General features: G+C 38.0%; 2 protein-coding genes across 4 annotated transcripts in view; both read left to right on the top strand.

The window, feature by feature from the left end:
• Positions 1-17498, top strand: part of LOC134873711 (early estrogen-induced gene 1 protein-like) — a 29938-nt gene extending 12440 nt beyond the window's left edge. Inside the window, exons 3-13 of one of the 2 annotated variants that reach the window (XM_063897513.1) lie at positions 5291-5411; positions 6166-6195; positions 8240-8356; positions 9519-9565; positions 10386-10448; positions 10500-10537; positions 11067-11171; positions 12542-12737; positions 12841-12962; positions 13398-13467; positions 14517-17498. In XM_063897513.1, the coding sequence (XP_063753583.1) occupies positions 5291-5411; positions 6166-6195; positions 8240-8356; positions 9519-9565; positions 10386-10448; positions 10500-10537; positions 11067-11171; positions 12542-12737; positions 12841-12962; positions 13398-13467; positions 14517-14562 (955 nt within the window). In that variant the 3' untranslated portion in view covers positions 14563-17498. Of the gene's footprint in view, positions 1-5290; positions 5412-6165; positions 6196-8239; positions 8357-9518; positions 9566-10385; positions 10538-11066; positions 11172-12541; positions 12738-12840; positions 12963-13397; positions 13468-14516 lie in introns of both variants that reach the window. The other variant, XM_063897512.1, reaches the window with a different exon arrangement.
• A 6762-nt stretch (positions 17499-24260) lies between these two features.
• On the top strand, positions 24261-26958 carry LOC134874003 (alveolar macrophage chemotactic factor-like). Of its 2 annotated transcripts, XM_063897958.1 has the most exons (5): positions 24261-24374; positions 25124-25241; positions 25880-25960; positions 26222-26268; positions 26425-26958. In XM_063897958.1, the coding sequence occupies exons 1-4, from the start codon at positions 24308-24310 to the stop codon at positions 26256-26258; spliced, it is 303 nt and encodes a 100-aa protein (XP_063754028.1). In that variant the 5' UTR covers positions 24261-24307; the 3' UTR covers positions 26259-26268; positions 26425-26958. The 2 variants fall into 2 exon arrangements, with proteins under 2 accessions (XP_063754028.1, XP_063754027.1); XM_063897957.1 differs by lacking the exon at positions 26222-26268.
• The last annotated feature ends 336 nt before the right edge of the window (positions 26959-27294 follow it).

Genomic DNA, 27294 nt, shown 5'->3' with positions numbered 1-27294 from the left:
CCCTATTACTTCCTAATCTAGTCTGGATGTTATGTGATCACAGGAATATTATGTTCTACCTCTTGCCTTTGACGCTTGGCCTCCTTACTTTAATCTTTGTTTAATTGTTGATAATGAAGTAGCCTGTTCTACTTTAGAATACATTACTGGTCAGGAGAGGGGGAATCAGTATGCCATCACACTTTGTGCAGTTTTATGATCACAGTTTTTGGTTTAAAGTTATAAACCCAAGGTCATTGGGTCATCATCATCATCATCATCATCATCATCAGCGTGTCTTCTTTGTTATGAACATTTAGTAGTCGTGATGAAGTTCCCTGAACTGCCACTCCTCAATCTTCAGGATGACGTGTGGGGAACATCAGGTTTCACTCTATTTTCAGCTGTCGGAAATTATGTTTGGTTGAGGCAGTTTTTCAGTTTGAAACACTGATTTGGGTCAACATGATCAAAGAACTACCCGCAGGACAAGCGCATGGAAGAGAACACGCACAAGGACGGCCTTTGTGTTACTTTTTCTTTGCAGGCGTTATGATGCCGCCCTCAGTCCTCTGTTTATGTGAGCTCTGTTCAGCTGGAGTGAGAGCAGCTCCAGTGTCTGTCTGCTGTTACTGTGGCCTGCTTTAACCGAGGCCTGGTGTAAACATGCATTTTTTCTGATCCAATCAAAGGTGGACAGCTGAGACATCGAGAAAGCGTTAAGATCTGATCTCTTAGTCCACATTTGGACGTGCTCTGGAACGCATATGGCCATGTTCTTTCACTAGTGTGTACTTATTAGGCAGAATTCAAGGACTACTTACTAAACTGCGTTTGTGTGTGCTCCTCAGAGTGAGGTCATCCAGAACAGCTTGTAAGACGATGAAAAACTGTTTCCCTTATTTCGTCTGCGGGGGCTCTGCTAAAGCGAGATCCGATCCGTGGACAGTTAAATCTTCCGATTAATATTTTTTTATGATGTTAGGTGTTACCAGACAAATAATTAGCTACCTTTAAAGTCATATATAGGGCAAGTTAGGGTGGATATGAATCAGAATGAAAACAGCATGACTGTGGTAGGTTTGTTGTTGACAACAGGCAAAAGTCAGAGTTTTGATACTCAGCCAGAAAGCTCTCCGTTAATGCCTCCGCTGACGCATTTCTTTTAAATGTTACACCCCAGTCTCCTCCTTCACAAACACTACAAGAAATGCGACTAAAAAGAGTCAACAGAAAAGACACAAAGGTTGTAGGTGAGATCCCAAACAAACGGGGGGGGGGGCTTATGAAAACGTCCAGAGGCTCAAAGACAGAGTGTCGATGTGATAGTCTCCTCCTCCTCTGGGCTGCTGGCAGAGCGTCGCTGGATTTGAGGAGTGTGAGGTTTCCATGGAGTCAGAACAAAGCCATCTGGACTGAGGAATGTGGTTTGGGAACGCTCCTCGTTACACACTGGACAACCAATAGTGTGGGGGTCCAGATAAGCGCTGAGAGAAAGAGTGTGCGTGTGCTTCAGTGTTTATACTCTGACCACCTCTCTTGTTTCCAATCCTCATTTGCACATTTCTACACAAATAGTTAATGTAGGAGTCGAACTTCAAGATGATTTAATACAGGTTTTTTTGTGTTTTTAGATCTCTCAGTTGGGAATCCACCCTTGCATGGGCTATATTTTGGCCTTCATAGGCCTTGAATTCATGTTGTTAGGATGGATGAACATTAGCAGACACAGCCTAAAGAGCCCTTGCGGAGTTCTCTTATAAACAAACAAGTTATGTTTACATTCAGTGATATTCACCAACACGCATCGTGTGGTCCTTGAATAGATAATTTCCCTCTTTACTAAACATTTGCAAAGTTTGTTTAATCCAGCATGGTTTTCATCTATGTTTAATAGCGCACAATCTTCTTCTTCTTTGTTAGCTTTTGTGGCATTTGTAAATCTTTGACGTTTACTGTCACCATTTGTGGAATAGCGAGACGCTTCTTGTAGGACATGCAATTATGGGCATGCATGTGTGTCCGTTAAGTTAAGGTAATCTATGGCTTTATGGTTACTAAATCTGATTTACACAACAAATCGTAACATGCTTATGCTACATATGTATGCTATTGCTAGCTATACATTTCACGATATTAAATAAAGACATGCAATAAAAAAAGCTTTATGTGAGATGTTTTAATCAGCAATTATTTCTGCTTTTAAGTGAGCCATAAGTTACCAGAATCGACCATCAGTTGATTAATTAAAAATCAAACTAACACTGAAACATTTAAACTGAAAAGACCCTGCCATACATGCCATACACAGACACTTAAAATCATCCAAAAATAAAATGGAAGAGCAGTGCTAGCATTAATACAAGACAAATTGCAAAGTGACTTAAAAAGATGTCACTGATTCTGCAATGGCAATAACAAACAGAAGCCCTCATGGAACATTTTTGAATGCTGTGAAAATATAAATATACAGGGTTGTATTGGGGATTCATCTTTTGATGCCAACAGTTTATTGTACAAGCAGAGCAAAAGTGTATGTATAGCTCAAGTAAAATGTTGCTTAGAAACTGAAAGTAATTGGTCAAAGTAAGAGAAAGCAGATGCAGGTTAGAAACCACCTAGCACATTGTGGAGGGATGGTGGGGAATGGTGAATACGGTGATGGGGGAGGGTAGTGTGAGGAGCAGCTGCTGCTTGTGCTGCCTGTCAGTTGTACATGTGTAGCACCTTCTGTCTCATGATAACTCTGCTTTTTTAAATCAATCTAAAGTCAATCGATCCATTAGTCTATCAATCCATTAGTTGTGTCAACGCAATTGTTTCTGTTCTCTTAGCAATATGACTTAAAGATCAGTTTTTTCACAAGTCAATCTCTTTAACACTTTAAGCTCTCTCCGTAACCTTTGGCCAGATTGCCTTTCAATTTGCTGCGTATGTATAAATGTTTCCCCAGGGGATACATCCTAATGTCTTTTCTGATGACTTTGCCTCAAGCACTACCATCAGCCTGAAATTTGTAACAGGAAATACGTCAATCTAATTGGTAGAGTGTCAGGAAATCCAGACGATGAACCCTTGACAGGTCTTGAACGAGTTAATGTTCATTCATTAAAACTTTTTTTTGAATCATGTTTTTGTTCCCTGATCTGGTTCAAGGTTTATGGATGGTAATTCACTTGGATCCTCAGCACACTGTCAATGTTTCTAAGTTTAAGAATTTGACATGAGCTTAAGAATAAGTCAAGAGATATGTTTCTTCCTCGGTGTACTAATTACCTCGGAGAAATTCATCTATAGATTGTGCAGCATGTAAACATAATTATATTCCAACAGACGAACACATAGCCCCTCTTATTCAACTTTATATTCAGTACTTAATATCATTTTGGGATTTAAAGAGGCCCTATTGTGCTTCCCTTTCCTGTAGTGTGTTATTCTGTTTTATTGGTGCATGTAAATGGTCTGCAAAGGCCCCAAGTTCCCTCCAGAGGCAGTTTCTCCCCCTGTCTGAAATGCCTCCATTGGACTCCTTTGTTTACTTCCGTAACATAATGACATCCATATGAAACACTCACGCTTCTACTGGCTAGCGCTCCAACACATTGTATGTGAAAGGCTAAGGGCCGGGACATCTCTAAGAGGCTGACTTAAGCTTGAAATACAGCCACACCCCTTATTAATGCACTGTGATTTACATGTGTGTGAAGGAAAAGGTGTCATGCAGTTTAAGTGACTCGGTAAACGGTGGGCTGTTAAGTTCATCCACTTCTTCTCACCATGTTGTTGGACAGAATCCAGTGTGAGATCCAAAATTAGATGTTTTTAAGAAGAGAACAACAATTGTTTTCTCTTGCTTGTGATCGACAGCACATTCACACAAATGACTGCTCAGAAACAGGATGGTATTTAACGGAGAAGTTAGGTTGACAAAATGATGTACGATCACACAACAGTGTCGATTCACATATTCTAGAAATAATAAAGACCTACATCTACATGATTTTTTCCCCACCCCATAATTAGTATATAGTATTTTAGCGTACATCTCCTGGTTTTAGAAGCACACACGCTCATAATTTTGGAAAAAATGACAGTAGAAAAACTTTTCTAGACACAGGAAGTTATTAGTTGCAACCAAACAGTTGTCTTTGCTGACTTTAAAGTTGACTTTTGAGTAAAATATCAACTACACCAAGAAATATTGAATGGTTGTAACAAAACAATGTCATTTTAATTCATAAATGTTAGGCTAAGAACATTTGGAGTTATCCAACATAGCCAAGGGACATGTTTTTTGTGGATCCCATCCTCTATTCACTGAAAATGTGTTTTTAACTCCAAGCCTAATTTACAGATTACATTGTGGGGCTGCAGAAACTTGGCATTTTCACAGGAATCTTGTTCTGGCAACACAACTCATGTCAAAAGTGATATAATAAACAAATCAGGTTGTCTAACAAGTCAACATCGTCCTCGTGCTGCGTGTTTCGTTGTTTCTTTGACGTTTATTCTCTTGTTACATCAGTCTTTGTTTTCAGAAACAAACAGATCGGTTTTTACTCCTACTGCTGTGTTCCCAGCCTTTTAACGGATGTATGGATACTTAAAGGTTTTCCACTGGCATTTTCTCTATTTTGACCATCAGCTTTTCTTATCAGTAAAGTAGGAGGGAACATCCTGAAAACTCTTACCACTTTAAAATGCGTGTCATGTCGTTCCGTCATGACAGCCTTGGGGAAAATGTCAGTTCCCTGCGAAATTTGCCCCCATCCACAAAATCAATAAAATTATCTGTTAAGTTCCTGAAACGAGAAAATGTACCCAGTGTCATAAGCCATGGGAACCGGCTCTGTAATGTCGTTTTGGAAAAACTTGCTCACAACATGTTTTCTCAGTGCTGCTCTGATAAATCTGATCCTCGTTGGACACACTGGTCATGAGGCTATGAGACTAGGATAACATAACTGTAGAAAAAGCTGCTGTTGTGAAGTCACAGTATAACAAATCAAAATGAGGGGTTTCCAAGCCTTGAGAACGTTTGGGCTTGACCTACTTGTCAGGAAGTAGTCTTGGTCTATGCATGAATACATACTTTATGGTTGCTGTCTTTTGACATCAGTGTCATTGACAGTTTAATTGCCTCAGTGAGTAAAACAATGAATCATGCTTTTATTAAATGAAGTCTGCAGCTCTAGAAGCGAGGAGTAAGCAGAAATGAAAAGGCTTTTCGAGTCATTCATGGACATGTACAGTACATAAGCTGTAAATCGCAGAGATTTATGTTCCCCTGCTGTGTGTTTTTTCTTCACAGGCAGGAGGTTCGAGAGAACTGTGTTCGCTGGAGGAAGAGGTTCACCTTTGTGTCCAAAATGAGTGCAAACCCCCACACAGGAGTCCTCGATCCCTCTGTCTGCAGGGTGTCAGTCAGGAAGGTACGACTTTCTGAAATACAAAAGAGATTAGGCCACAAATAAGGGATAATGCATATTAAGGTGTTTTGTTAACAGCAAACAATGGAGCATGCAGTCGAGGTCAGCGGGTGGTACATTCCCTTAATTGAATCCAAATGCTTTCTAAAATTAGGACACCATGGATTGCTTTTTGTTTTGTAATGAACCACCACTACCTTAAAATACGGTTTATTTAACCCATTTATTGGTTTATTTGAGTCATTTAACAACAGGTTAAGTTGCAGAAACCCCAAGTAATGCCATGCCCTAAATTGAAAATATAATTGATCACTAGAAGTAGTTAAACTGTTTTCTGGAATCATGCTGAAGCCATACTGACACACTACTGTTCAAACATGTTGATCAGCTGTTATTTCCTATTGAAATAGGTGCTTCCCCAGAAGAAGAATCACATTTTTCAAACTTGTTGCGCGGCACCGATACCTAGCCCTGAGGAACTGTATCAAACAAGCAACAAATCAGAATAAATGTACAGTCTTTTTGAGTCAGAGCTTTGGAGTCATTCTCACAATAATGTCTCCAGGATATTTCAGTGATGCCGAAATCGCCCATGTGAACGGCGCCTCGGAGCATGGCACCGAGGCGCCGTTCAGTGTGGTCTCAGCCTGTAATTTTAACTCTCTCTTTGGGAGCCCTGTAATTGGAGGCCACTGTAATATGAAGTTGGATCAGTTGGATCACCAGGTTCATTACTGTCTTCCTGTTTTCCCTGCAGGAACTCAAAGGAGGAAAAGCATATTCGAAGGTAAGAGCTTGTGTCTTCCTAACACGTTCATGAAGTTGCAGATGAGCTCCATGTAAAGCCACATTGTGTAAATATTAGCATTAACTAGCAGGGCTTGACAATAAATCAAAAACGCGTCCTCCCTACTTCCACATTTGCCTGGAATCTGCAGAACTTCCTGCCAACACTTCTCTAACCGTAACTGTAAGAGCTCCTAACAAATTAGTCATGTCTCGTGCAATCAAAATACAAGGTCAAACCCCTCAAGACGATAAACTTTTGTTGATCCGTGGACGTTGTTGCCAAACAGGAACTATTTCCTCTGTTTTCTCCATTCTCCATTTAGGTTTCCTTTTTGCTAAATATACCCAGCTTCCCTCCTTAGAAGTTGGCTTCCTTTTAAATACACACCTATGAAAACAGAAGCTCCTCAAGAAAAGGGAAACCTGGAGAAGGAAGCATGGGAAGATTTAGATTGAGAGGAGCTGTAAATTGTAGTCGATTTAAAATAACATCCCAAATGCGCTTCAGACAAAGGCGGTTCCCACACAGCAAGAAACTGTAAGGTTAGTTTTAGAGGTAAAGGTCATGTAGGCATGTAGATTTACCTTCTAAATCAGGATCTCTAATGCCGGTTTGAGAATACAGAATCAGAATACCTTTATTCGTCCCACATAGGGGAAATGTACATTGTTACACCAAGAGTCAAAGATAGCTTAATATAATCAAGAAGTATGCATGAATATATTAAATATAAAAGTAGAATTTACATTTTTAAGTACCAGTACACAATGTTAGCCTGATTTTAGTCCAAACTGGCAGATGTTGGCTAGGATTAGGACATGACAATGGGGAAGAAATATATGTCGTAGTTGAGAACAAGCAACGTTACAGGCGCCAATAGCAGCACAGAAGAATATATAGTGTTGGTGCTGCTTTGGTGAAACCGTGAAACAGAGGGAGGGTCAAATTCCTTTTCTTTAGGCAAGTGTTTTGTTCTGAGAGTCTCCTAGCACCTCCTTCCCAAAACTTGAATTGATAGGTACCCAGGTGAAGACTGTCTCCTGGCCAGGCCAAAGCAAGCATTTGTGATTCTACAGTGGTCTGATCTGACGTGGTGACGTCACAAAAGTACTTTAACCTTGACCGCTTTTATATGCGTTAGAAAAAACAGGGCCTTCTGAGGTCATATTTCAGACATTGGTAGCACTCCAACACATTGTACGTGATAGGTTAAGGGGCGGGACATCATAATTGGTTACCAATCACAACAGAACTTGCCAGCTAACCAATCAGAGCAGACTGGGCTCTGGTTTAAGACAGAGGGTGAAAAGAGGCAGTATGAGAAAAATAAAGAACATTTTGAACATTAAAGATGGAACCATGTCACAGTAGAGGCACACAATACAAATATGAAATGTGCACAATAGGGCCTCTTTACAGAGGGAAAGAGGTTTTTTTGTATTCATTTATTAAGAAACCAAAATGAATTAAAGACCATGTTAAGTTGTTTTTGTTCAGTTTTTTGTGCCGTTACAGCTCGTCCTAACTCCCCCTTCCTCTGTGACTGTTTTCCCATTCCTTTTTTCAAACAACGTACTGAATCTCTAGATTTTTGGGAGGGTAAAGGTAAACAGATTACAAACAGACTGGATCATGCAGGGAGAGGCCGTCCTAATACTTTTCCAGAGCACACTGATTGGGTGTGCCATAGATTCCAAGGAGTCGTTCCCAAATGAGAGACTATCATCAGGGTTGCTCTGGCCTTCCTGTCATGATTTGCTCACTGGCTGTATATCCAGAGAATACCAGCTACCTTGTGTACAATGTAACATGTGATTGTCTTCATCAATCCAACAAAAGTATAGGTTTGATGTCTGTTAAGAGTGACATGTGGTTTATAAACCCTGTCATACACTAAAACTTCAGAAGCCTGTGACTTTTTTTAACTACGGTAATTTAGTAAATGATGGGCGTCACAGAGATCTCTCGCGCCGAAAATAAAATGCCAATGAACCCGTCCATTAGTGAATCTAGAATTAACTTTTTCTTCTTCTTCACTCAGCTGGGCTTCACAGACCTCAACATGGCGGAGTTTGCGGGTTCTGGCTCCACTGTGCGGTGCTGTCTGCTGGAAGGATACGACACCAAGAACACACGGCAGGACAACTCTATACTGAAGGCAAGGAGAAGGGTGTTCAGTGACAAAAAAAGGACATAAAGTCTGTCCCCTTATGGTCTAAACAAGGATTTTATTGTGTCGTAAATGTTATGCCTGACGCAAGCTTAATCATTAACTCTGAGGCTTTGACCTTTGACCGTTTGATTGATTGCTTCCAATTCTCGAGTTTAATCAGAAGGGACCCGATTGGAAATGGAGAGGATCAATAGGCTCTTTGTCATATCAAACTGGAGACTTCTGTTTAAGTGCTTTGGTTTTTTCCGTCCAAATGACAGATATTGTTGTTTGGCAAACAAACAGTGGGTTTCTAAAGTATGCACACTATTAAATACACAGAAAGACTTCAAATGCTCTTTAATAGGCCAATATACTGTTTAAAAAATATAAACTCAAGTTAAAATTCTAAATTGTTATTTTAGAATATTTGCAAGGTCCACTTAGGATGCAAATATCAGGATGTATTTTTGACCGACAGTTATTGACTGTTTTTTTTTTATGTTATTTATTTGACTTTGGAATAACATAGTGTAGTTAGATGAGCGCATTTACAAGTAGGGAGTCAAATATTTACCGTCCAAGAAAATATTAAAAGCAACAATTGAAGTATTGGTCAACACCTGAGTAAAAAACCGAACACACACAGAAAAGATCAAATAAATAAAGAATAATAAAGCTAGTGCAACATTTTCTTAAGAATAAATAATAACACAGCAGCACTTCCTCAAGCCCAGTGTCTATACTCCTCTAAAGTGGGCAAAACCTTAATCTAGGATTGTTGGGAAATGAATCCTCCTTACAAATCTGAAAAAAGGGCCCCATGTTCCCCCATTTGATTTGGAAGAGCAGTTCAGTCGCAGCTGAACAGTTTAATGTCTCTGTGGATGAAGGAGCTTCTGGATCATTCTGCACCGCCACCCAGAGGCCATCAGGAGACACTGCGCTGTACAACAAAGAGCCAAGACAGTCACGAGTAGCTCTGTCATCTCATTCCTCTGGAAGACGTACAGTTATCTCGTACGTCAGTGAGTTACTGGAAATTGACTTTCCCCTTTCCAGTTCGTTAACAGAGATCTGGGTCAAATCATGCAGGTTAATCAATAGAAACTGAAAAAAACATGTTGGTAAATGATGTGGTAAAATGTATTTGTTTGTCTTTTTAAAGGTGATAATTGGGATGACCCTTCTGTCTGGAGATCCGTGTTTTAAGACGTGAGTATTTCAAATGAGTGTGAGATATAGGATGTATTCATGTCACAGTCATTTCCAAATCTATAGACAGACATGTGTCACAGAGCTTGTATAACATCAGCCTGTTGCTGTTATTATTAGTGTGCTGACCATTTTAACATTGTTATCTGATGGCGATCAGACTGGAACTGCAGTAGTAGAAGTATTGTCTGTTGTGTGTTTATACACATTAATATGCAGTTGTATCTTAATTACAGATCTTTCTATATCCAATCATTTCAGGGTATTTTATTTTAACTTTGTCAAACTTGGTACAGAAAAGTTCTGCGGGTTCTTTTTGTTGATGGAAGGAATAAATAGAGTTTGCCTCTAACTTTTAGCAATGTAAAAGTTTTGAAACACTGAAGTTCTAGATTAAAAGCTGATCAATATAAACCAAGCCACACATTTCCCTCTTGATGAACTGCAGATATTTTTAACAGTCAATCTGTAAAACAAATTACAAGCATTTCAACCTTCTCAAATATTACCACTGTTTGTTACGGACAATTCCATATTGTTTGCTAAAGCCAGTTTGCTCCAGGATTCAACGTTGTTTGTCAAAAATCCTTCTGTTAATGGAGTCCTGTATACATTATAATTGGTTTCTTTATATTTTATGGATCTTTTCAACCTTTTAACCAGACTGTTGAACATCACATTTCCACTCATCTGTCCTGTATTGCTGCAATGACTCAGCTTCCCCGCAGGCAATCCAATGAATGTGAAGAGGCTGCCAAGCTAAGCAGCTCTGTGCTAATCTTTTCCAGACTGATAACTTGTGTTTACTTTTCTCCTACAGGCCTAGCTGCACAGCAAAATCCATCTCCATCCCGGGACAAGAACACACCCTGCAGCTGGACTGTAAGGGGGAGGGGACTGCCGAGCCCGGGCCGACTGGAGGGGTCTCTCTGGGCCGAGCCTCCAAGCCTCGACCCTCCATCATCAGCTCAGGTACAGCTCAGGTCTCAGCTGAACCCCTTAAATAGGACTCTTTTAGTCTGTAGGTTACTCCGAGACCAGGTTACATCTTAAACCTGGTCCGAAGCTGGAGAAATACCCTTTTATGTTAAACCATTGTCTCCCGAAATGCGGTGGTAAAAGGCAAATAAAATGGTGTCAAAAAGAGTTGAGAGGAGTATGAAAACATCTGATTCAGTCTTGAGTCTTAGATCTTGGCCAACCGCCTCAGCCAGAACTGTTTTTTAATCAGAGACAAAACTTCCTGGAAGAAGTAAAAAAAAAGAAAGAAAATCATTGTCCTTGCTGGAAATGTTTAGGACTTTTTCATTTTGAATTAAAATACTTGAAAAACAACAGGTAGTTTGGAAAGGCAGTTGCTGAAAAACAGTTTGAATTTAAGCAAACAAAGACTGCTTGATGTCTGATCCTGCAGAGGAAGCAAGAAAATAAATATTTTGACATGAGATAAATAAATGTGAGGTGGTAACCGTTTTGTTTTTTCTTCTTTTGGTGCCTTCAGGTCTCCTTGAAGAATCAGAAACCAACCACTCCGGTCCTGCAGAAGGATTTCTCTCTGGTCACTCTCGTAACTCCAGCTACGCCAGCCAGCACAGCAAAATCTCAGGTACAAGATTTACTTACAGATGTGTCATGCAGCCCTTCTGTGGAACCTTTTTATACCCACATTAATGATTTATTTTTAATAACAATATTATACTAACTCTCATAGCACATAACACATAATCAGGGGGAATCCGGTTAGGCAGGCAGTGTGATTAAAGCATGTTGAGCTTAGATTTAAAGAGGCCTTCTTATGCTTTTGGGGGTTTACCCTTTCCTGTTATATAGGTTACTGTGCATGTAGATGGCTTGAAAAGGCTCAAATCCCATAGTTCCCTCTCACACACACTCCCCCGCCTGCCTGAACCACCTCCATTGGACTCCTTTGTTTGCTTACATAACATAGTGACATCACTTCTATTGGCTAGCGCTCCAACACATTTCACATTATAGGCTAAGGGGTGGGACATTATAGCATGGAAACATGTCACAGTAGAGGCAAAAAATACAAATATGAACCTTAAATTGAGCATAATATGTCCTCTTTGAATCTTAAAAATATCTAACATTTTTATGGCAGTTTTTAAATGTAGTGATACAGGTCCATTGGTAGAGAGAGAGTGATGACAATCCACAAAGGTCTCCAGCAAATGTCACTGTTACATGGTGTCCTATACACAATTTCTGGGAACCCTTCATTAAAGCTTATCCCACTGGGTGCATGGTCAAATGTTACACACATGTCCATTTGGCTAAACCTGTAGAGAGATGGTTATATTTCTTTCACACGAGGAACCCTAAAGGCTGCTGAGTGCATACATTCCAGTGTTAAGTGCACTATATATATCCTAAACGGGAATGATGCCTTGGTGTTTTGATGCATAACGAAAAGAGTAAAAAATCTGAAATATTAATTATCAAATGTAAACATTATAATATACAGGTTTTCTTTATGTAGTTACTCTTTAAAAGAAATCAATTGCTCAAAGCTTTATAGTACCTTAAGTTTTTCTTTTATTTCTTAATTGGACTTCGCTCTGTTTTCACTTTGCAATAAAGTAATACATCTGTCTATTGCTCATATGTATATATTTACTGTTTATAAGTAATTGTAATTAATTATAGTTTTTAACTTGCATTTTCTTGTTAACATGCTGCTGTAGCAAAACTTTTTGGAATAATAAAGGAAATCTAATATAAGCCTGGGCATGGTGTTCCAGAGCCAGTTATCTCGAAGGCTGTGCTGACTGGAATAGATTGAAGGCCTTATCAAAGTGCATGCAGGGACATACTGAGAGACAAGATCAGAGCTGCACCATTAAGCGCTCTTTTAATAATCAAAATAACTGTGAAATCTATTCTAAATGCCCTGGAAGCCGCTGTAAAGAGGATAAAACCGTTCCAAAGTTGTGTTAAAAGCCGGTGTCCCTGCAGGTTACAGCACTGAGCACTCCTGCTCCTCCAGCCTGTCAGACCTCACACACCGCAGGAACACCTCTACAGGAAGCAGCGCCTCTGGGGGCGTGGCCTGCCCTGCTGACACCCCTGCAGAGGGGGACAAGGACGCCGGACGTCCAGAAAGACCCCCTCGACCTCCGCGACCCATCTTACCCCTTAACAGGCCCTCCAGGTAAGAACACAGAGTACAGTGCACATGTCCTCTGCTCAGGAGAGTACTGTGGTTTGGCTTCTTCTAACTAGTCATGTATTTTTCCTTTATTGTATGTGTTCAGGAGGAAGCAGGACTCGGTGGAGAGTCACCCCTCTTGGGTAAACGACACCCGCATGGACGCAGATGACATTGTGGAGAAAATAGTTCAAAGCCAAAACTTTGCAGATATCAACAACACTGAAGGTACAGTGGAGGCCGATAAGATTCAGAGTGATCCAACATCAATAGCGTAGCTCTGCGTCAACCTTTTCTGTATGTTGGACAAAAACAGCACTTTAAACAACAGCTGCACATTTTAATCTCAGTAGTGGTTGCTAAACAGGTTAAAACTAAATAAAAACAGGAGCTATATGCTACTTAAATACTAAGGGGCTTAGTTACAGCCCATGCACACTAAAGAGAACTAGATTTAAAGGGGCCCTATTATGCTTTTTGGGGTTTTCCCTTCCTGTACTGTGTCTATATAAAGTAGGGTTTTGTGCATGTAAATGGTCTGCAAGGGCTAAAATCCCCAAGTTTTCTCTCCTACACACTTCAGCTCTGTGTTTTCTCTGTGTATCGATGCCTTGTGGTTCCCTCAACAGCTGCTTACTGTGTTTCTGTGTTTCTGGCCTTCAGACAGCAACCTGCGACTGTTTGTCAGCAGAGACGGAACGACGGCGCTCAGCGGCATCAGGCTTGGGAACAGGTGAGAGGCTTGGTTATAACTTTCTATTATTGAGCGTATTTTAAACACTTCATCCTACATTTATATTTCATTTAATATGTCCTTTTTGCACACTAAATGTAAATAATATCCCACTTTTAAATTGTGTCAGATAGTTTGCATATTTTTTTCTCACGGTCAACTTTTATATTTTCACTCTTAGTTCTGTTTATTTTCTGTTTTGAGATGTTTATATTGTATAATTGTTTATTTTCCACTCTTTTTTTTCTTCTAATTATGTTCAAAACTTGTTTACAAGCTGCTGCAACAAAAACATTTCCCCATTTGGGATCAATAAAGTATATCTTATCTTACTATCTTATAAAGTTTTTAAAAGGTGTTGAAGTTTACAGTAAACACATATCTGGTCAGTTTTTATTTAAAGGGATCCTATTGTGCTTTTCCCTTTCCTGTTTTCCTGTTTGAACCTGACGATGAGCATAATATGTCATCTTTAATTTAATTTGGTTGTTCCGGATTTAAGTCATACTTTTTGCTCCTGTAAGATTGTATTACAGGCTGTCAGTTCTTGGCGCAGCGCTTTGCTTTAGAACAAGTGCGGCCTGATAGGTTTATGGTTGGCTCTCATAGATGGTTAGGGAAGATTCGGAAGTCCGTAAGAGGCAAATTCGTGATTTATAGATTTGACTTGACTTTTACATAACATTCATTAAGCTGGCACTCTTATCTTTGGTGGGGTCAATCCCCAAAAAATGCAGTAAATAATCTTCCTGATTCACGGAAACAAATGGACCACATCAACAGACTCTAACAAACAATATTCACTTTCAAGCATTAGTTTGAAAAATAAATAAAAACTTGCTTAAAAGTATTTTTTTCAGAGCTTTAAAAAGTACTTTATTTGAAAGCTTACCCCGCTTCACAATAAACGGTTAATAAATGCCCATGGTACCAATTAAATTAAGGATTAAAGTGATGTAACTGTGATAAACCTCCAGCACATCAAACACACTAATGAACTTGTTCACACACACTCTGAATCTGGTTCCTGTGTGTTTTGGTGTCTGCAGGGTGTCTGCAGGCGGGTACGAGCCTGTGGTGATAGAGAGCCATTAAACCTGGAGCAGGAGAGGTGGACGTGTGGAGCTGTGGATCGTCTCGTCTTCTGTCTCACTGGTTTTCCCGGAGCTTCAGCAGGTCTGATGCTGAGAGGGGGAAAAAACCTCGTCAGTTTGCACTTTATGTGAAGTTTGTCTGTAGTCCGTTCAGCTGATTCTCTGCCTTGTGGTGTGTTTACCTAACTAGATTTTGGATGGGATTTAGATCCAAAGAAGTCTGGAGAATTAAAGAGATAACACTTGATGGTAATTTCATTTGCCCTGTTAGGGGATAACAGATACAGACAGCAACGTCATCCATTTGTCCCTGGTTTTATTTGTCTGACTGATGCTCTATGCTTACTGTAGCATAAAAGAATGGAACGGTTTAAAATTACGTCTGAGATGACTGATATTTTCTGTGTTTAAGTTTCCTTTTTCATACCAACTGCTTGAAGTACAGTATACTTTTTTGTCGTAGTACTTTTTCTGCAGTAAGTTTAAAAATTCTTTAAAAGTTTTATTTATCAATATTTCAATTTACCTAGACCTTTCTGTAGTTTCCCCATTAGCAGCGCCAACAAATTTGAATTTTTTCAAGCTTAGAGCTCCTCTTCCATTTTATCCTTTGTGCATAAATATTAATATTATTTTAGTACAAAAATCTGCTCAGTTTTAGTCTCTTATCTGGAATTGAAAAGGGTTAACATGGAGCCTGCTTCCATCTGATATTGTTTGATCTAAAAATATTGGTGTCTTGTTAGGGCCTGCGTAACTTTAGGTAAAAGAGTTTACAGTTAATGTCAAGAATATTATGTCACTGCTCAGAAACAAACTATTGAGTAGGACAGACCACAGTACAGTCCACATCTCCACATCTCCAACTTCAGTCACATTTAAGCCAAAGGCACGTGCTACAAACTACTTACCTAGATCTACTTTACCTTCCCAGTCCAGGTTGTCATGGTGCATTTTAGGCCAAAACGATCTTATAATACGGACTGCCAGAGACCATTTGTGGAGAACATGTGTGTGATAAAGTGACAGTAATGACATTACATTAGAGCCACTGGAAGACAGAGACAGGAAGTCATTGCCGGCTAGCCCTGAGTATGGATGATTAGGTTTCATGTTCACCAACGGTAGAAACCTGGCCAATTGATTACTAATTCCTCCGTCATAAACTGTTTACTTACCTCAACACTTGCAGGATGATATGTTCACCACACCCAACAAGTCATTTTTGTTAACACTACAGATTATATACACTTTTATTTTGCCACTAGGAGTGCAGCCATGGCTCAATTCAGCGGTTTCACTGTGGATTGTGTAAATTGGTTCCACCGTTTCCCAACAGCCAGACAGGATCTTTCTGTTCCGTGCATTGCATATCAAACAATCCTACATGTACATTTGAAGTGTGTTAACTTTCATAGACAGGCCCATCCAAACACTGAATGTGAAGAGTTTAGAAAACCACTGCAAAGATGCCAAAACTCTGAACCACTTTTAGTTTTTTGTCTTTGTTGTTGCTGTTCCCTGTTGATCAGGGAAAGCAGTAGAACCACTTTGTGCCTATAAAGTTTCTCTTGAATGATTCTGAAGCATCAGGAAATCTGTGAGTGCTCGTGATGGAGAGGAGAGAAATAATGTTTACTGTTTTTCTGTTTCTGTTTTAATTGTGTTCTATGTTGTAACATGCAGGGGAATCCCATCCTATACTCACTGCATGTTGCTGCTCCATCTCCATGAAGGATCACTTGTTTCTCATTTAGTTCTCCTCTCTCATCAGCCATCGAAAGTTGAATGTGAGGTTGATCTGAGAAAGACCACAGTTCTGTGGTACAAAACTGCTCTGGTTTTATTTTTGAAAGAAAGTTTAATCCATGAAGAGGGATTTCTGCAGACTCTAAAAGTCTTTGTTGCCCCCTGGTGGAGCAATGACTGTAAGCCCCTTTGGTGTTCACATGGATGTTTAGTTAGTTTGTTTACAGCTGTCTTCAGATGATCAAACACTAAAGAGGAGTTGTGTAGATCACCCACCCACACACACACACACACACACACTGGCAACCAGCTGGCTGGTTGATGGTTTTTTTAATCAAAACGTTTTTCCATTTGAGTTACACCAGATACTTTTCCTAAAGTAAGAACATTTCATTTTGACAAGAGTCTTAAAATCATTTTGTTGTTGTTGTTGTAAAAGGGTAAAAAAAGAATCAAGTCTCTCTTGAATTTAGTTGAATGACACAGATGTTATCTGCCTACAATCATAAAGAGGGATAATCAGCACATTTTCAAAGCCATTTTGAAACCAACAAATGATTGTCTTTTAATCTTCATTTATTTTTACTGTTGATAATTAATTTCCTTTCAAACAACAATTCGACAAATTGTTTACTTGCATCCGACACAAATAAAATAATTATTTTTGCTGAATATTTTTCCTTGTTTACAAAAAATCTGATTTTAAGACTCAAAAATGTACTTACGGAAGATATTTTTACAGTGAAGCTTCAGTTTTCCACCTTCCACATCTTCACACTACACTGGTTGAATCCAGCTCATTATATAAAGGTTGAATCACTTTTCTTTACACTACCTGTTTGTATTTTTGCATCTGTTTGTTTATTAATCACATGGTTTCTCACAGTTTTCGGGATGAGCCACTGACTGTATAGTCTGCATTTGGGTTTACATCACCATAGCCTAGTATTCTTTTTAAAGCATTTATTTATATGTTTTTTCCCCATTTTAATCATTTTATTTCTCGTTGTCTGGAGGTTGGTAACAAGCTATGCACACAACTCACCTCCCTGAGCTTTTTTATTTTTACAATTAGAAAATTCTAACAAATTATTATATTCTTACAAAGCTAGTATTTTATAGAGAATTAAGTTTTTCTTTTTGTTATTTCTGCTGAAATGACTTTTAAACAATAAAAAGGTAATTTGAGTTTGTTTCTGTGTTGTGTTTTTAATCAGCAGTGTTGTTCTCGCTTCTGTATCACTAAATGCACTAACAGCATCATGTGTTTCCACAATGACTTGAAGATGAGCTTTCTACAAAAATACACATTGTTCCTCAGGGATATGTTTCCATATATTAAGTTATATTAAAGCAGTCAAAAAGCAGTTCTCCAATACAAGTCAATATCGTGCATGAGAAATCCTACTTAACTTAAAGAATTTAATTTTGAGAGCCTAGATGCACTTTAAGAATTCTATTGAAAGCACTTTTTTTCCCAACAAAACTGATATATATCAAATTATTATTTTAGCCAGTTTAAGCTTCTTTATGAACAGTGCATTTATTCCAGGTTTTTCTCCAAAGGTCACATTTGAGAGGTAATAGTATGATTGAAAGGAGAGGAAATAAGAGAATTTCTTGGATCAAATGTAAGCTTTCTTTTGGAAAATAATAGATTATACTTCTATACTTATGTATTTTGAATAACTATTATATTTTTGTCAAACACTAAACCTTAACTACTTTCTTTTATATTATAATTTAGATCCCAGAATAACAAATCTGTGAGGCTGAAATGTTTTGTCAATGTTTATAAAAATTCCCCACACATCATATTGTTTTCCCCAGAAGAGGGCGCTCTGCACAACATTATTAATTCAGTGCAGGAAGCTCTTAAAAATGATAGAATTTAAATCTACTGAAAACTAGAGGAAATGTAGGCGGAACATTTTTATTTTTACTTTTACTTAATCTCACAGATATTTATCAGCGGTATTAAATGATGTCTTTGCCATGATTACCCCCGTGTGATAACTCTCCAGCAGTAGTGCACTTGAAGGACACATGTATGACGGTTACATGCTGCTATTCCGACATACCTCTACTCCGTCATTGACGGATAATTGTCGGAGTAGCGGCGTTTCCATTTTTTTAAAAACGCGCCACTACCCCGACAAAATTGTTTCCATTGTCGGAGTAGCGGCACTTTTTGTTCAAACGTTCCGCCATTCCGACATGGTGCGTTGACACTGTCAGACAGGCAGGGCCCCCCTCCTCCCTCATGGACGCTTCCGATAGCCCTCCCGAATCCACCGCCACTGCTCCTCCCAGTCTCTCCATCGTCATCCCATCACCTCCGCAGAATTGGGAGCAGCCTCGATGGCTTGCACATCTTTAACTTTCTTTGAGCGACTCCCTTGCAGATCGGATGCAGGGCGATCGGACAACAACGAAATTGAGGGCCAACCAGTCAGTGCATCCATTACAACAATAGGCTATATTATATTATCCAGTTAGCTCACCTAGCTAACAAGGCTACAATGACTTCAATATCTGCACTGATGAACAATAATTAACAAGTAATGTGAGCTACTTTACCATTTTCTGTTACTTTTACATAAGCCTACTTTTACAAATACGTTTGCTTCACTACTGTATATCTTAAGATACTAATTTCCTTTCAGATGTATGTTATTAACTCAAAACACTAATACAAAATTATATATTATAATAGCTTAACCTTATAGAGTTAACAGCCACATTAAAGTAATGATCATATTAATCCGCCAACAATTATAATTATGTTATATAATATATATTTTTCTGAAATGAGCCATTATACATTGTATACTGTGTATCCTTCACTACTTATTTACTTTGAATTAACTTGAGTATTTCAATGTTTTGGTACTTTACTGTTACATTTTTTTTTTAAAGGGAAACATTTGACATTTGACTCACCATGGTGATCTAACAGCTTTACATTACGTTACAAATTTGACAAACATATGATACATTTTTAGAAACTATGGGACACTATATATTTAACTCCAACAGCTGTTACATGCTGCTTACATGTCAAACATAATATTCCAATTATATAATATAAGTAATAAGTATATAACTCTGAAAGGGACCCTTCTGCCAATCAAGTACTTTTACTCTTATAATTAATAATGAAGAAGAGTGAATATTGGAGATGGATTTACAAATGGCCAGAAACATTGCCCCATATTTGTACATTTATACTGTGAAAATTCGCCCTCACTTTAGACCCTGCATGGCCCTTTCTAACAACAGACAAATTTCACATTGGTTTTACACATTTTCTCTTTTATATGAAAAAACGTACTCTTTTACAAACTTTCAAGTAGAAAAAGAGGCTAGTGATTTACACTGGAACTAGATTATAAAGTGAATACCATGGACTGACACATCACACTTAAAAAAATTCTACAAAACAGTAAACCACAGAAGGCCTTAAGAAAAAGAAAAACCCTTAAAACTTGTATTGTTGAGGTTTAACAAAGATTGAGGGTAAATTAGGCGACTCCGGACTCTGAAACTAATTTCAAAATGAACAGAATTTAAAGGGGGTAATAGTAGTAGTTGACGGAGGGAAGAATAATCACAGTTGATTCCAAACTGAATGTCAGATTATATGCTGGTTTTCTCCATTTTAAGGAAGCCATGACTACCAAAATTAGACACTGTGTGTCAAACTGGTGAATGGATATTCCAGAGCGCCAGCTGGACAGTGTAGGGTGAGTCCATTACTGAGGCACCAGGTAAGATAGGAGGAAATGATTAATGAAGCCTAACACCCAGAGAATATTTTATTAAATCCAAAAATGTTAAATGTTTTAGATTTTTTTTTGCCTGGTGATGTCAGGTTTATGTGGCCGAAGTCACTTTAAAAAATGTTCAAATATTCATTAATTAATATCTTACGTTTCATCTGCAACTGCTAAACAGTGCGATGTGGTTAGTTTCTTTCTTTCTACGATGGAGGTAAAGTTGTAGGGGAGGCAAGTCTTACCCGTTGTGTCTCGTAAGCTCCATCTGGAGTGGGCACCATGAAACAATAAGACCTGGAGTCACGGTGTTATAACAGCACTGATAAAATATATATTTATTCCAGTTTACATTGATAGTTTGGTTGATTAGGGGCAGCTGTAAAAACAAACCAGACGTGTTATCACATCCAGCAGATACCCAGCAACATTACCATACATTTGGTGTTGTATTGTTTCAGCATGGTAAGTAAGTCTGATCAGGCAGGGCAAGTCACAAAAGATTTAAGTCACGCATGCATAAGAACACATAATAAAAACAAGTCAAAATGCAAGATTAATTCAAGACTATACAATTTAGTACTTATTTCCGCTCTGATTTAATCATTACAAAAAATAAATTTGATTAAGAGCAACAATGCTGCTTACATAATAATTCATCAATAATAGTGATCCAATAATACACTAGTGTAACTCTGCATTTCTTAAGGAGGCCTGCATTAAGTTTTGAATACCTCTGTACTTTAATTTAAGTATACTTTTGAATGTCGGACTTGAAATAGATTATTTGTATCATGTGCAATTGCTGCTTCTTTTCTTAAGTGAAGGAGCTAAATACTTGTTGTTGTTTTAAAAATATATATTTTGGGCCAGACAGTGCCTTTATTGATGGACTGCATATAGGCAGGCCAAAAAAGAAACTGTCAAATATTTCAAAATCATGCAAACACCTTTTTATCGTTCATTCACTCCATGTTAGCTATATTGCGGCCCTCAACAGCCAACTAATAATTGTGATATAAAGTGCTTTTTTTCACAGTTATTGAAATAAATTCTCAAATGTCAACAAATTAACTTGTATCATTGGCAAAAAGTAGGATTTTAAAATGATTTACTTTGATTACCAGGTTCCAAGATCCCTAGTATCTCATCCACTAATGAATGATGTGAGTCTAAACAGGGTTTAAAATGCAGCAGATTATTACACAATCTGGCTGTGTTCAGCAGGTTTCCAGTACACTCTTACTAAGCACTATTTCTAACCTTTCTTTCTATTCTGATGCAGAAAGCCGGGAAATTTAAATTCAGTGGTTTCTTTTGTTGGTAGACAGATGTTCCTCATTAAGAGGCTTCTGTAGTACCCAAAGCATACCAACAGACTGCAGAGTTTTTTTTGCTGTTGAGGGCTGCCCGGATCTGTCATTAGGAAGCAGTCGAGGATGTTTAGTTGTTCTTTTTCTGCAGCATGCTGTAGTTTCACTTCTGCAGCACCACAGCCATCACAGTAATGCTTTAAGTTGTGTTTTAACTTGAACATGAGGACAGATGAGGGCAAATGAAGCAAATTCTGGGAGTTTCGTTTTACAATAGTCTAAACCCTTCTCTTGCGTTTTGGGTCAAATCTGACCGAGTGACTTCGTTTGTTATCAAAAATATTGTGTTTTTAATACCATTGCCTCAAGACCTTATGTATTCCTCCACACTAGGCCTCTGAACATATACAATTGATGATCACCACTTGCAGTGAGTTTTGAGCGATTTATTCAACAGTGACACACCCATGATGTTTTCGGTCAAAATTGACCGCCATAGGAAATGAATGGGTATGAGTATATCATGTTCATCCTGCAGATGGAAAACATCTCCCCCTACACACACACACACACACACACACAAACACACACACACACACACACACACACACACACACACACACACACACACACACACACACACACACATACACACACACACACACACACACACACACACACACACACACACACTGATGCTACATAATACCATGTAATGTTTCAAATGCTGCATTATATGCACACATTGCATGTTGTGGCACTCCTGTCGCATGCACTTATTAATTGTTATTAACACGGACTTCCAAACTTCTTGTCATATCAATTTGGAAAACTGATTCACTTGAATAAACCAAGTTTGTGTTTGTCATGCATATGGATGTAAAATTCAATCCTAAAGTAACGTCAACCTGAGACCCACTCATCACCCTCTTGTGGTAGTCTCCAACATGATTCCTGCAGATCTCTGTATTTACAGTACATGCTCAGCTCATTAAAATGTAATCTTAGAATATATATCTTATTTTCATAAACGGGAACTGCCTGTCTAATTTTGGGAGGGATAAGAGTCCCCATAGATTAATTAGTTACCAGAAATAAGGATGTGGCTATCAGTCTGTGACCAAATACAGAAGTACAGCTCTGTTTGAGTTTGGCTCTTGGTACTCTCCAGTATCAAGTAGCAAGTATTCTCAGTTCCTGATTATCACAAACTACCGCAATTCAACACCTTCTACGTGTTTTTACCCAAATAGTCCAGATGAAAATATTTATTTTTGTCTGCTTATGCAACTGTTAAATAAACAGCAGAAAGTAAAATGCAGAATCAGTTCATATCATATTCATGTGTCACCTCTGTGAGTCTTTGTTGTAAATCATGTGGAGTAGATCACTGAAGAGTAAGCAGACCCATAAACCCAAGCAATGCATCCTCGTGTGGCTAAATTGAATTTGGATTACCTCAATATCATATGCATAGCAAAATAAAGAAGAACAAATAAATATCAATAACAATGTTAATACTAATGTGTAACCTTAGAAAAGGGGAAACCGAGATCAGAAATGTAGTTCCAGTAATAGTTTACAACTGCTTTTTAAGCTTAATACATTCATCAGAAGCATAGACTGTATTTCTGTTTGTTAAATCAGTTGTCCACCTACCGCATTAAAAAAAGAAACGTATTTCAAATAAAGAAAATGTAAAGTAGTCTAAATAAAAACCATGAAGAAAATTCATCCATTACGTCTGCCTAAATGCAAATTCAGAAGTATAATGGAATATGGCCCACAAATGAAACTATAGGTTGTCTTCTATTGTACTTCTTAAATATACATGTTGAAATATATTACACAATAGTATTCTTGTGTTAATAAGCCCACCTTTAAAATAAATTCAGTCAATTCAAGTTGGGGTTAGGGTTAGTAAATATTAGTTGATAAGAAAAAGCCCAATAACTTATTTCCATAACTTGTATTATACCCTTCATATTTCTCCTTATTATCAGTAATCTGAGGCTTCTGTTTTAAGGAATGAGCTGCCAACAAAATAAATGAAACCCTATAGACCTTTATACACCTTCCATTTTCAAGCATAATTTAGCTTCATTTGATTGATTTTGCTAACTTGTAACTTAACTTATGAGGAAATATATCTCACCCCTTGTGAGGGGCCCGGCCCTTCGTCGGTTTTTCTGTATGTGACCCTCAGGGAAAAAAGTTTGAACACCCCTGACCTATAATATAGCGACCTTTATTACAAAATGTTTTGTAACACTGTAATCGTGCTCTCTATTCTTTAGAAATGTACCAGAAATCAGATAATTGTAATTCTTATTGTAATAACTCCCCAAACCTGACTAAAGGGTTCTTGGTGAACAGGATCTCTATGTGCAAATTCTGTTGGGATGTTTGTTTGGTAGAACATCTATACTCACTCTATATGTCAGTGCTGGTTTTTGGTAGCACTTTTGGTTTAACATATCTCTACATTCCCTACAATGCCAGATGGGGATGATGGTCAGCCAAACTTAACTTCTTCTCATTAAATCATTTCTGACTTAAACATCAAACTTAAACAAGTGGTATTTCTTTTTATTATTATTTTTTTTTACCAAAGTCAATGCAATAAAATGATTCCACATAGTGTCAATGTGGATAATGGTTAGTGGATCTATCAGCAAAAAAAAAAAAAAGACCCTCAAAAAGGAAACTCCAAACTTATTTAGCAGAAAACCCCCCTAAACAATTAGGATACCACAATATTTACATTTCTATGTGTCAATACAGGAAAGTGTGGCATGCTTCCTTGTTTGCTGCTTTATAAAGCCAGACTCCAGGGCATCAACCCATTGAACACTCTCACATCACTCTCACGTCCTCATTGGTGCTGAAAGATCAAACAACCGGCAAGATGACGACCAAACCATTGCTCCTCCTATCTGCTCTTATGCTCTGCTGCTGCATCGCCTCTCTGCATGGTAACATATTTCATTTTATACTTGAAAAATTCAATACATAATTCATTGTTTTTTAAAAAGAGTTCCAACTCTGTAATCCCGTCTGTTGGAATGCTTCCTCTGACTTTGTCTTTTGGTAAATTGTGTGACATAATTCCAAGAAGCAATAAGCTGCCATCTGCATCTAATGATAGTTTAAATATATTGAAGCTGTACATTTTTAAGAACTTTATGTAGCTCTCATTTAAGATGATGCTATATCACAAATTTCATTTTGATAGGCAGGCAGTTTGACAAAAAAATACCATTTTATATTTCCATGACGATGGTTTCATTGGGTTTTCTACGTTTGATTTATTGTTTCTTTTAGTTTAACGTATAATTATTATCTAGTTTTCTTTGACCACACTTCATACTTTCCACTATTCTCACTTTTTAGTCAAGTTAAAGTGTTATAATCTGTTATAAGTACATTCCTGACACTGGAAACAGCTGAAAATCCTAACTCCTTTTTTTCTCAGCCAAACGAATTTGAGCATTTCCTTTTATCCAATGAAATGTCAACCTGAGCAAATGCTGTCAGTGAGATGCTGTTCAAGCTTTAGAAAGATCTACTCACAGGAAGGGCCTTGAGTTTGATCTTTTGTATCAAACTTTCTCCAAGGTTAAGAATAAAAAAAGAGTCTTTATTGACACAAATGACGCAGTATTCACATTCATTCAGATTTTCAGAGGTTTCTCAGGGGTAACATTTGTGGTCAATCTCACAGCTTTTCCGAGGGAGCGGTGTTTGTGCATACGGACCACCCCTTCTCCCATACGTGTTGGAGTCATCAGGAGAATCGAGGTGATTCCCATTTCAGGACTCTGCCGACGGATTGAAATCATGTGAGTAGTCAAGATTTTTTACAGACTGCAGGTGTCAATATATTTGATATTTACGACAGATTATGAAAAAATACTCAAAACATTTTATTTAGAGTTTTTTATTTCTTTTTTTACCTGGGGGAGTGATACGCCATGCTTATTGAAAGAAAGGGAATTTGTGAATGAGGGTGTAAGAGACAGTCTTTCTGATAGAACCTGCGCCATTCTCATTTGTATTGCAACATAAAATAACACCTCTGGAGAGTCAGGCTGCTTTCAGTCCTCATGCATGGCCTCTAACATATCGTCTCTTAGGAGGAAAGCAAAACAACATATTTTACTAAATGTTCTGCTATTGCTTAAAGAACAGTATCTGAGTACTTCAAAGTAACTGAACCGTGACTTGTGTTTTTGTGTGTCGATCGAGTGTCTCCTGGAATGAACTTTAACACATAACAGATTGTAACACTGTTTACTCGACTAATAAAAGTGAAAGTACAGGAGAAAAAAGTCACACAGAATGGGAAAAACTAAAGCATGCAACTATAAAATAAACATATACAGCACTGTGCCACTTCAGGAAATATACCACGGAAGCAACATCCTAATACCAACTGGTACAATTCATTTTTTCTAACTCCTCTTCCTCTTCTCCGCAGAGTCACCAGAAAGAATGGCTCTAAAGTTTGTGTGAACCCAGCGGCGGACTGGGTCAACAGACTGATCAGCAATCTGCAAAGGTAATGATAGTTTACTTTAATCCATGATTGCAAAAACAATTAGAATACCTAGAGTATAAACACAATAGGGAATTGAGGACTCTACAGTAGAAAGGTAGAAATCCAATAGACAAGTTTCTGACATTTAATATATAAACAATTACGTTAAACAAAAGTGTCAGTTTACAGTGTATTGTAATGGAAATGGAGATGTTTAATTTGAGTTTTCTTCCTTTCATTTATAATAGCTTTTATTTAAAACATCTATAAATGTTGTTTCAGGTTGAGCCAGAGAATAAGCAATATACAGCCCCTTTAATAGGATAAAGGTAATAAAAAGTTCACATGCATCATATGACACTGTATATTTCCCCACTCGTGTATCATTTCCTCCCTGATCACAATACAACATTTAGCCACTGTGGGTGTTATTGCTTTCTGATTAATTGTCTTTAATTATTTTGCTTGTCTTTTTTAAATTACAGCCAAGATGTGAACTCAACCCCTGCATATCCCAACACTTTCGCAGTCTGATCACAATCTGTGGCAACATTTGACGTAACAATGGCTTTAATTGAAAGTATCAAGCTGTGAATTAAGAATGGGAGGGCTGGGATCTGTCCAGCTTTAAAAGCTACCTAATGGTTCAACACCTTAGGTTCAAATTATTATTTGGCCTTTCTTATGTTGCCTATTTAGAAAAGCTCTGTCTTACTTATTTCTCAGATGCCTGAAGCACTGACAGTTGGTAGCACTTCACTTTAATGGTGCTGCTTTGCTCCCATTTATATACCTTTTTAATGTGGATTTCATTTCTGCTGTATGAATACTCAGAACTTTTTAAGAGCCATAAGATAGTACTGTGTACATTCTGTGATGGTTTGATTAAAAAATCAATAGAATGCAAAGAATGCTTTCCTGTCAATGTGAATACACACTGATGCTGGGATGGTACTGTAACCGTTGTCATTTTGGTGTTATATTCAGCATTATTAAAGAATAAAAGATTTAAAAAGGCAGTGCTTTTTGTCTTTTCTGTTTGCTGGGGGTGTGTGGAGAGATGATACTGATGTTGGGGTTTGAACTGAGGTGTAACACAGCTGCGGCCTTTGTAGGAGACCTCCATTCACTCATGTAAAATTGAGTGTGTATTGAGTCCCTTTATTAATAATCCCCCTGCAAAAAAAGACACATTATTCGTTTTAATTCCCATTTGTCTGCGATTTAGTTGTTTTTTCCCCATGTAAAGCACTTTACAACTTTGGTAAAAGTTGTCCTCTAGTATGTTAATTCAGCAAAGCACAACATCATTATAAAAAAACGACGGAGGATTTCAAATTATATGTAAGCATGAA

This window comes from Eleginops maclovinus, chromosome 12 (assembly GCF_036324505.1).
Source record: "Eleginops maclovinus isolate JMC-PN-2008 ecotype Puerto Natales chromosome 12, JC_Emac_rtc_rv5, whole genome shotgun sequence".
NCBI classification, from domain to species: domain Eukaryota; kingdom Metazoa; phylum Chordata; class Actinopteri; order Perciformes; family Eleginopidae; genus Eleginops; species Eleginops maclovinus.
The sequence above is the reverse complement of the archived record's forward strand: the minus strand, read 5'-3'. Positions and strand labels throughout refer to the sequence as shown.

Coding starts and splice junctions, on each gene's coding strand:
- LOC134874003 (XM_063897957.1), top strand. CDS start 24,308: ATGACGACCAAACCATTGCTCCTCCTATCTGCTCTTATGCTCTGCTGC. Junction 24,375..25,123: donor CTGCATCGCCTCTCTGCATG/GTAACATATTTC, acceptor TCAATCTCACAG/CTTTTCCGAGGGAGCGGTGT. Junction 25,961..26,424: donor CTGATCAGCAATCTGCAAAG/GTAATGATAGTT, acceptor TTTAAATTACAG/CCAAGATGTGAACTCAACCC.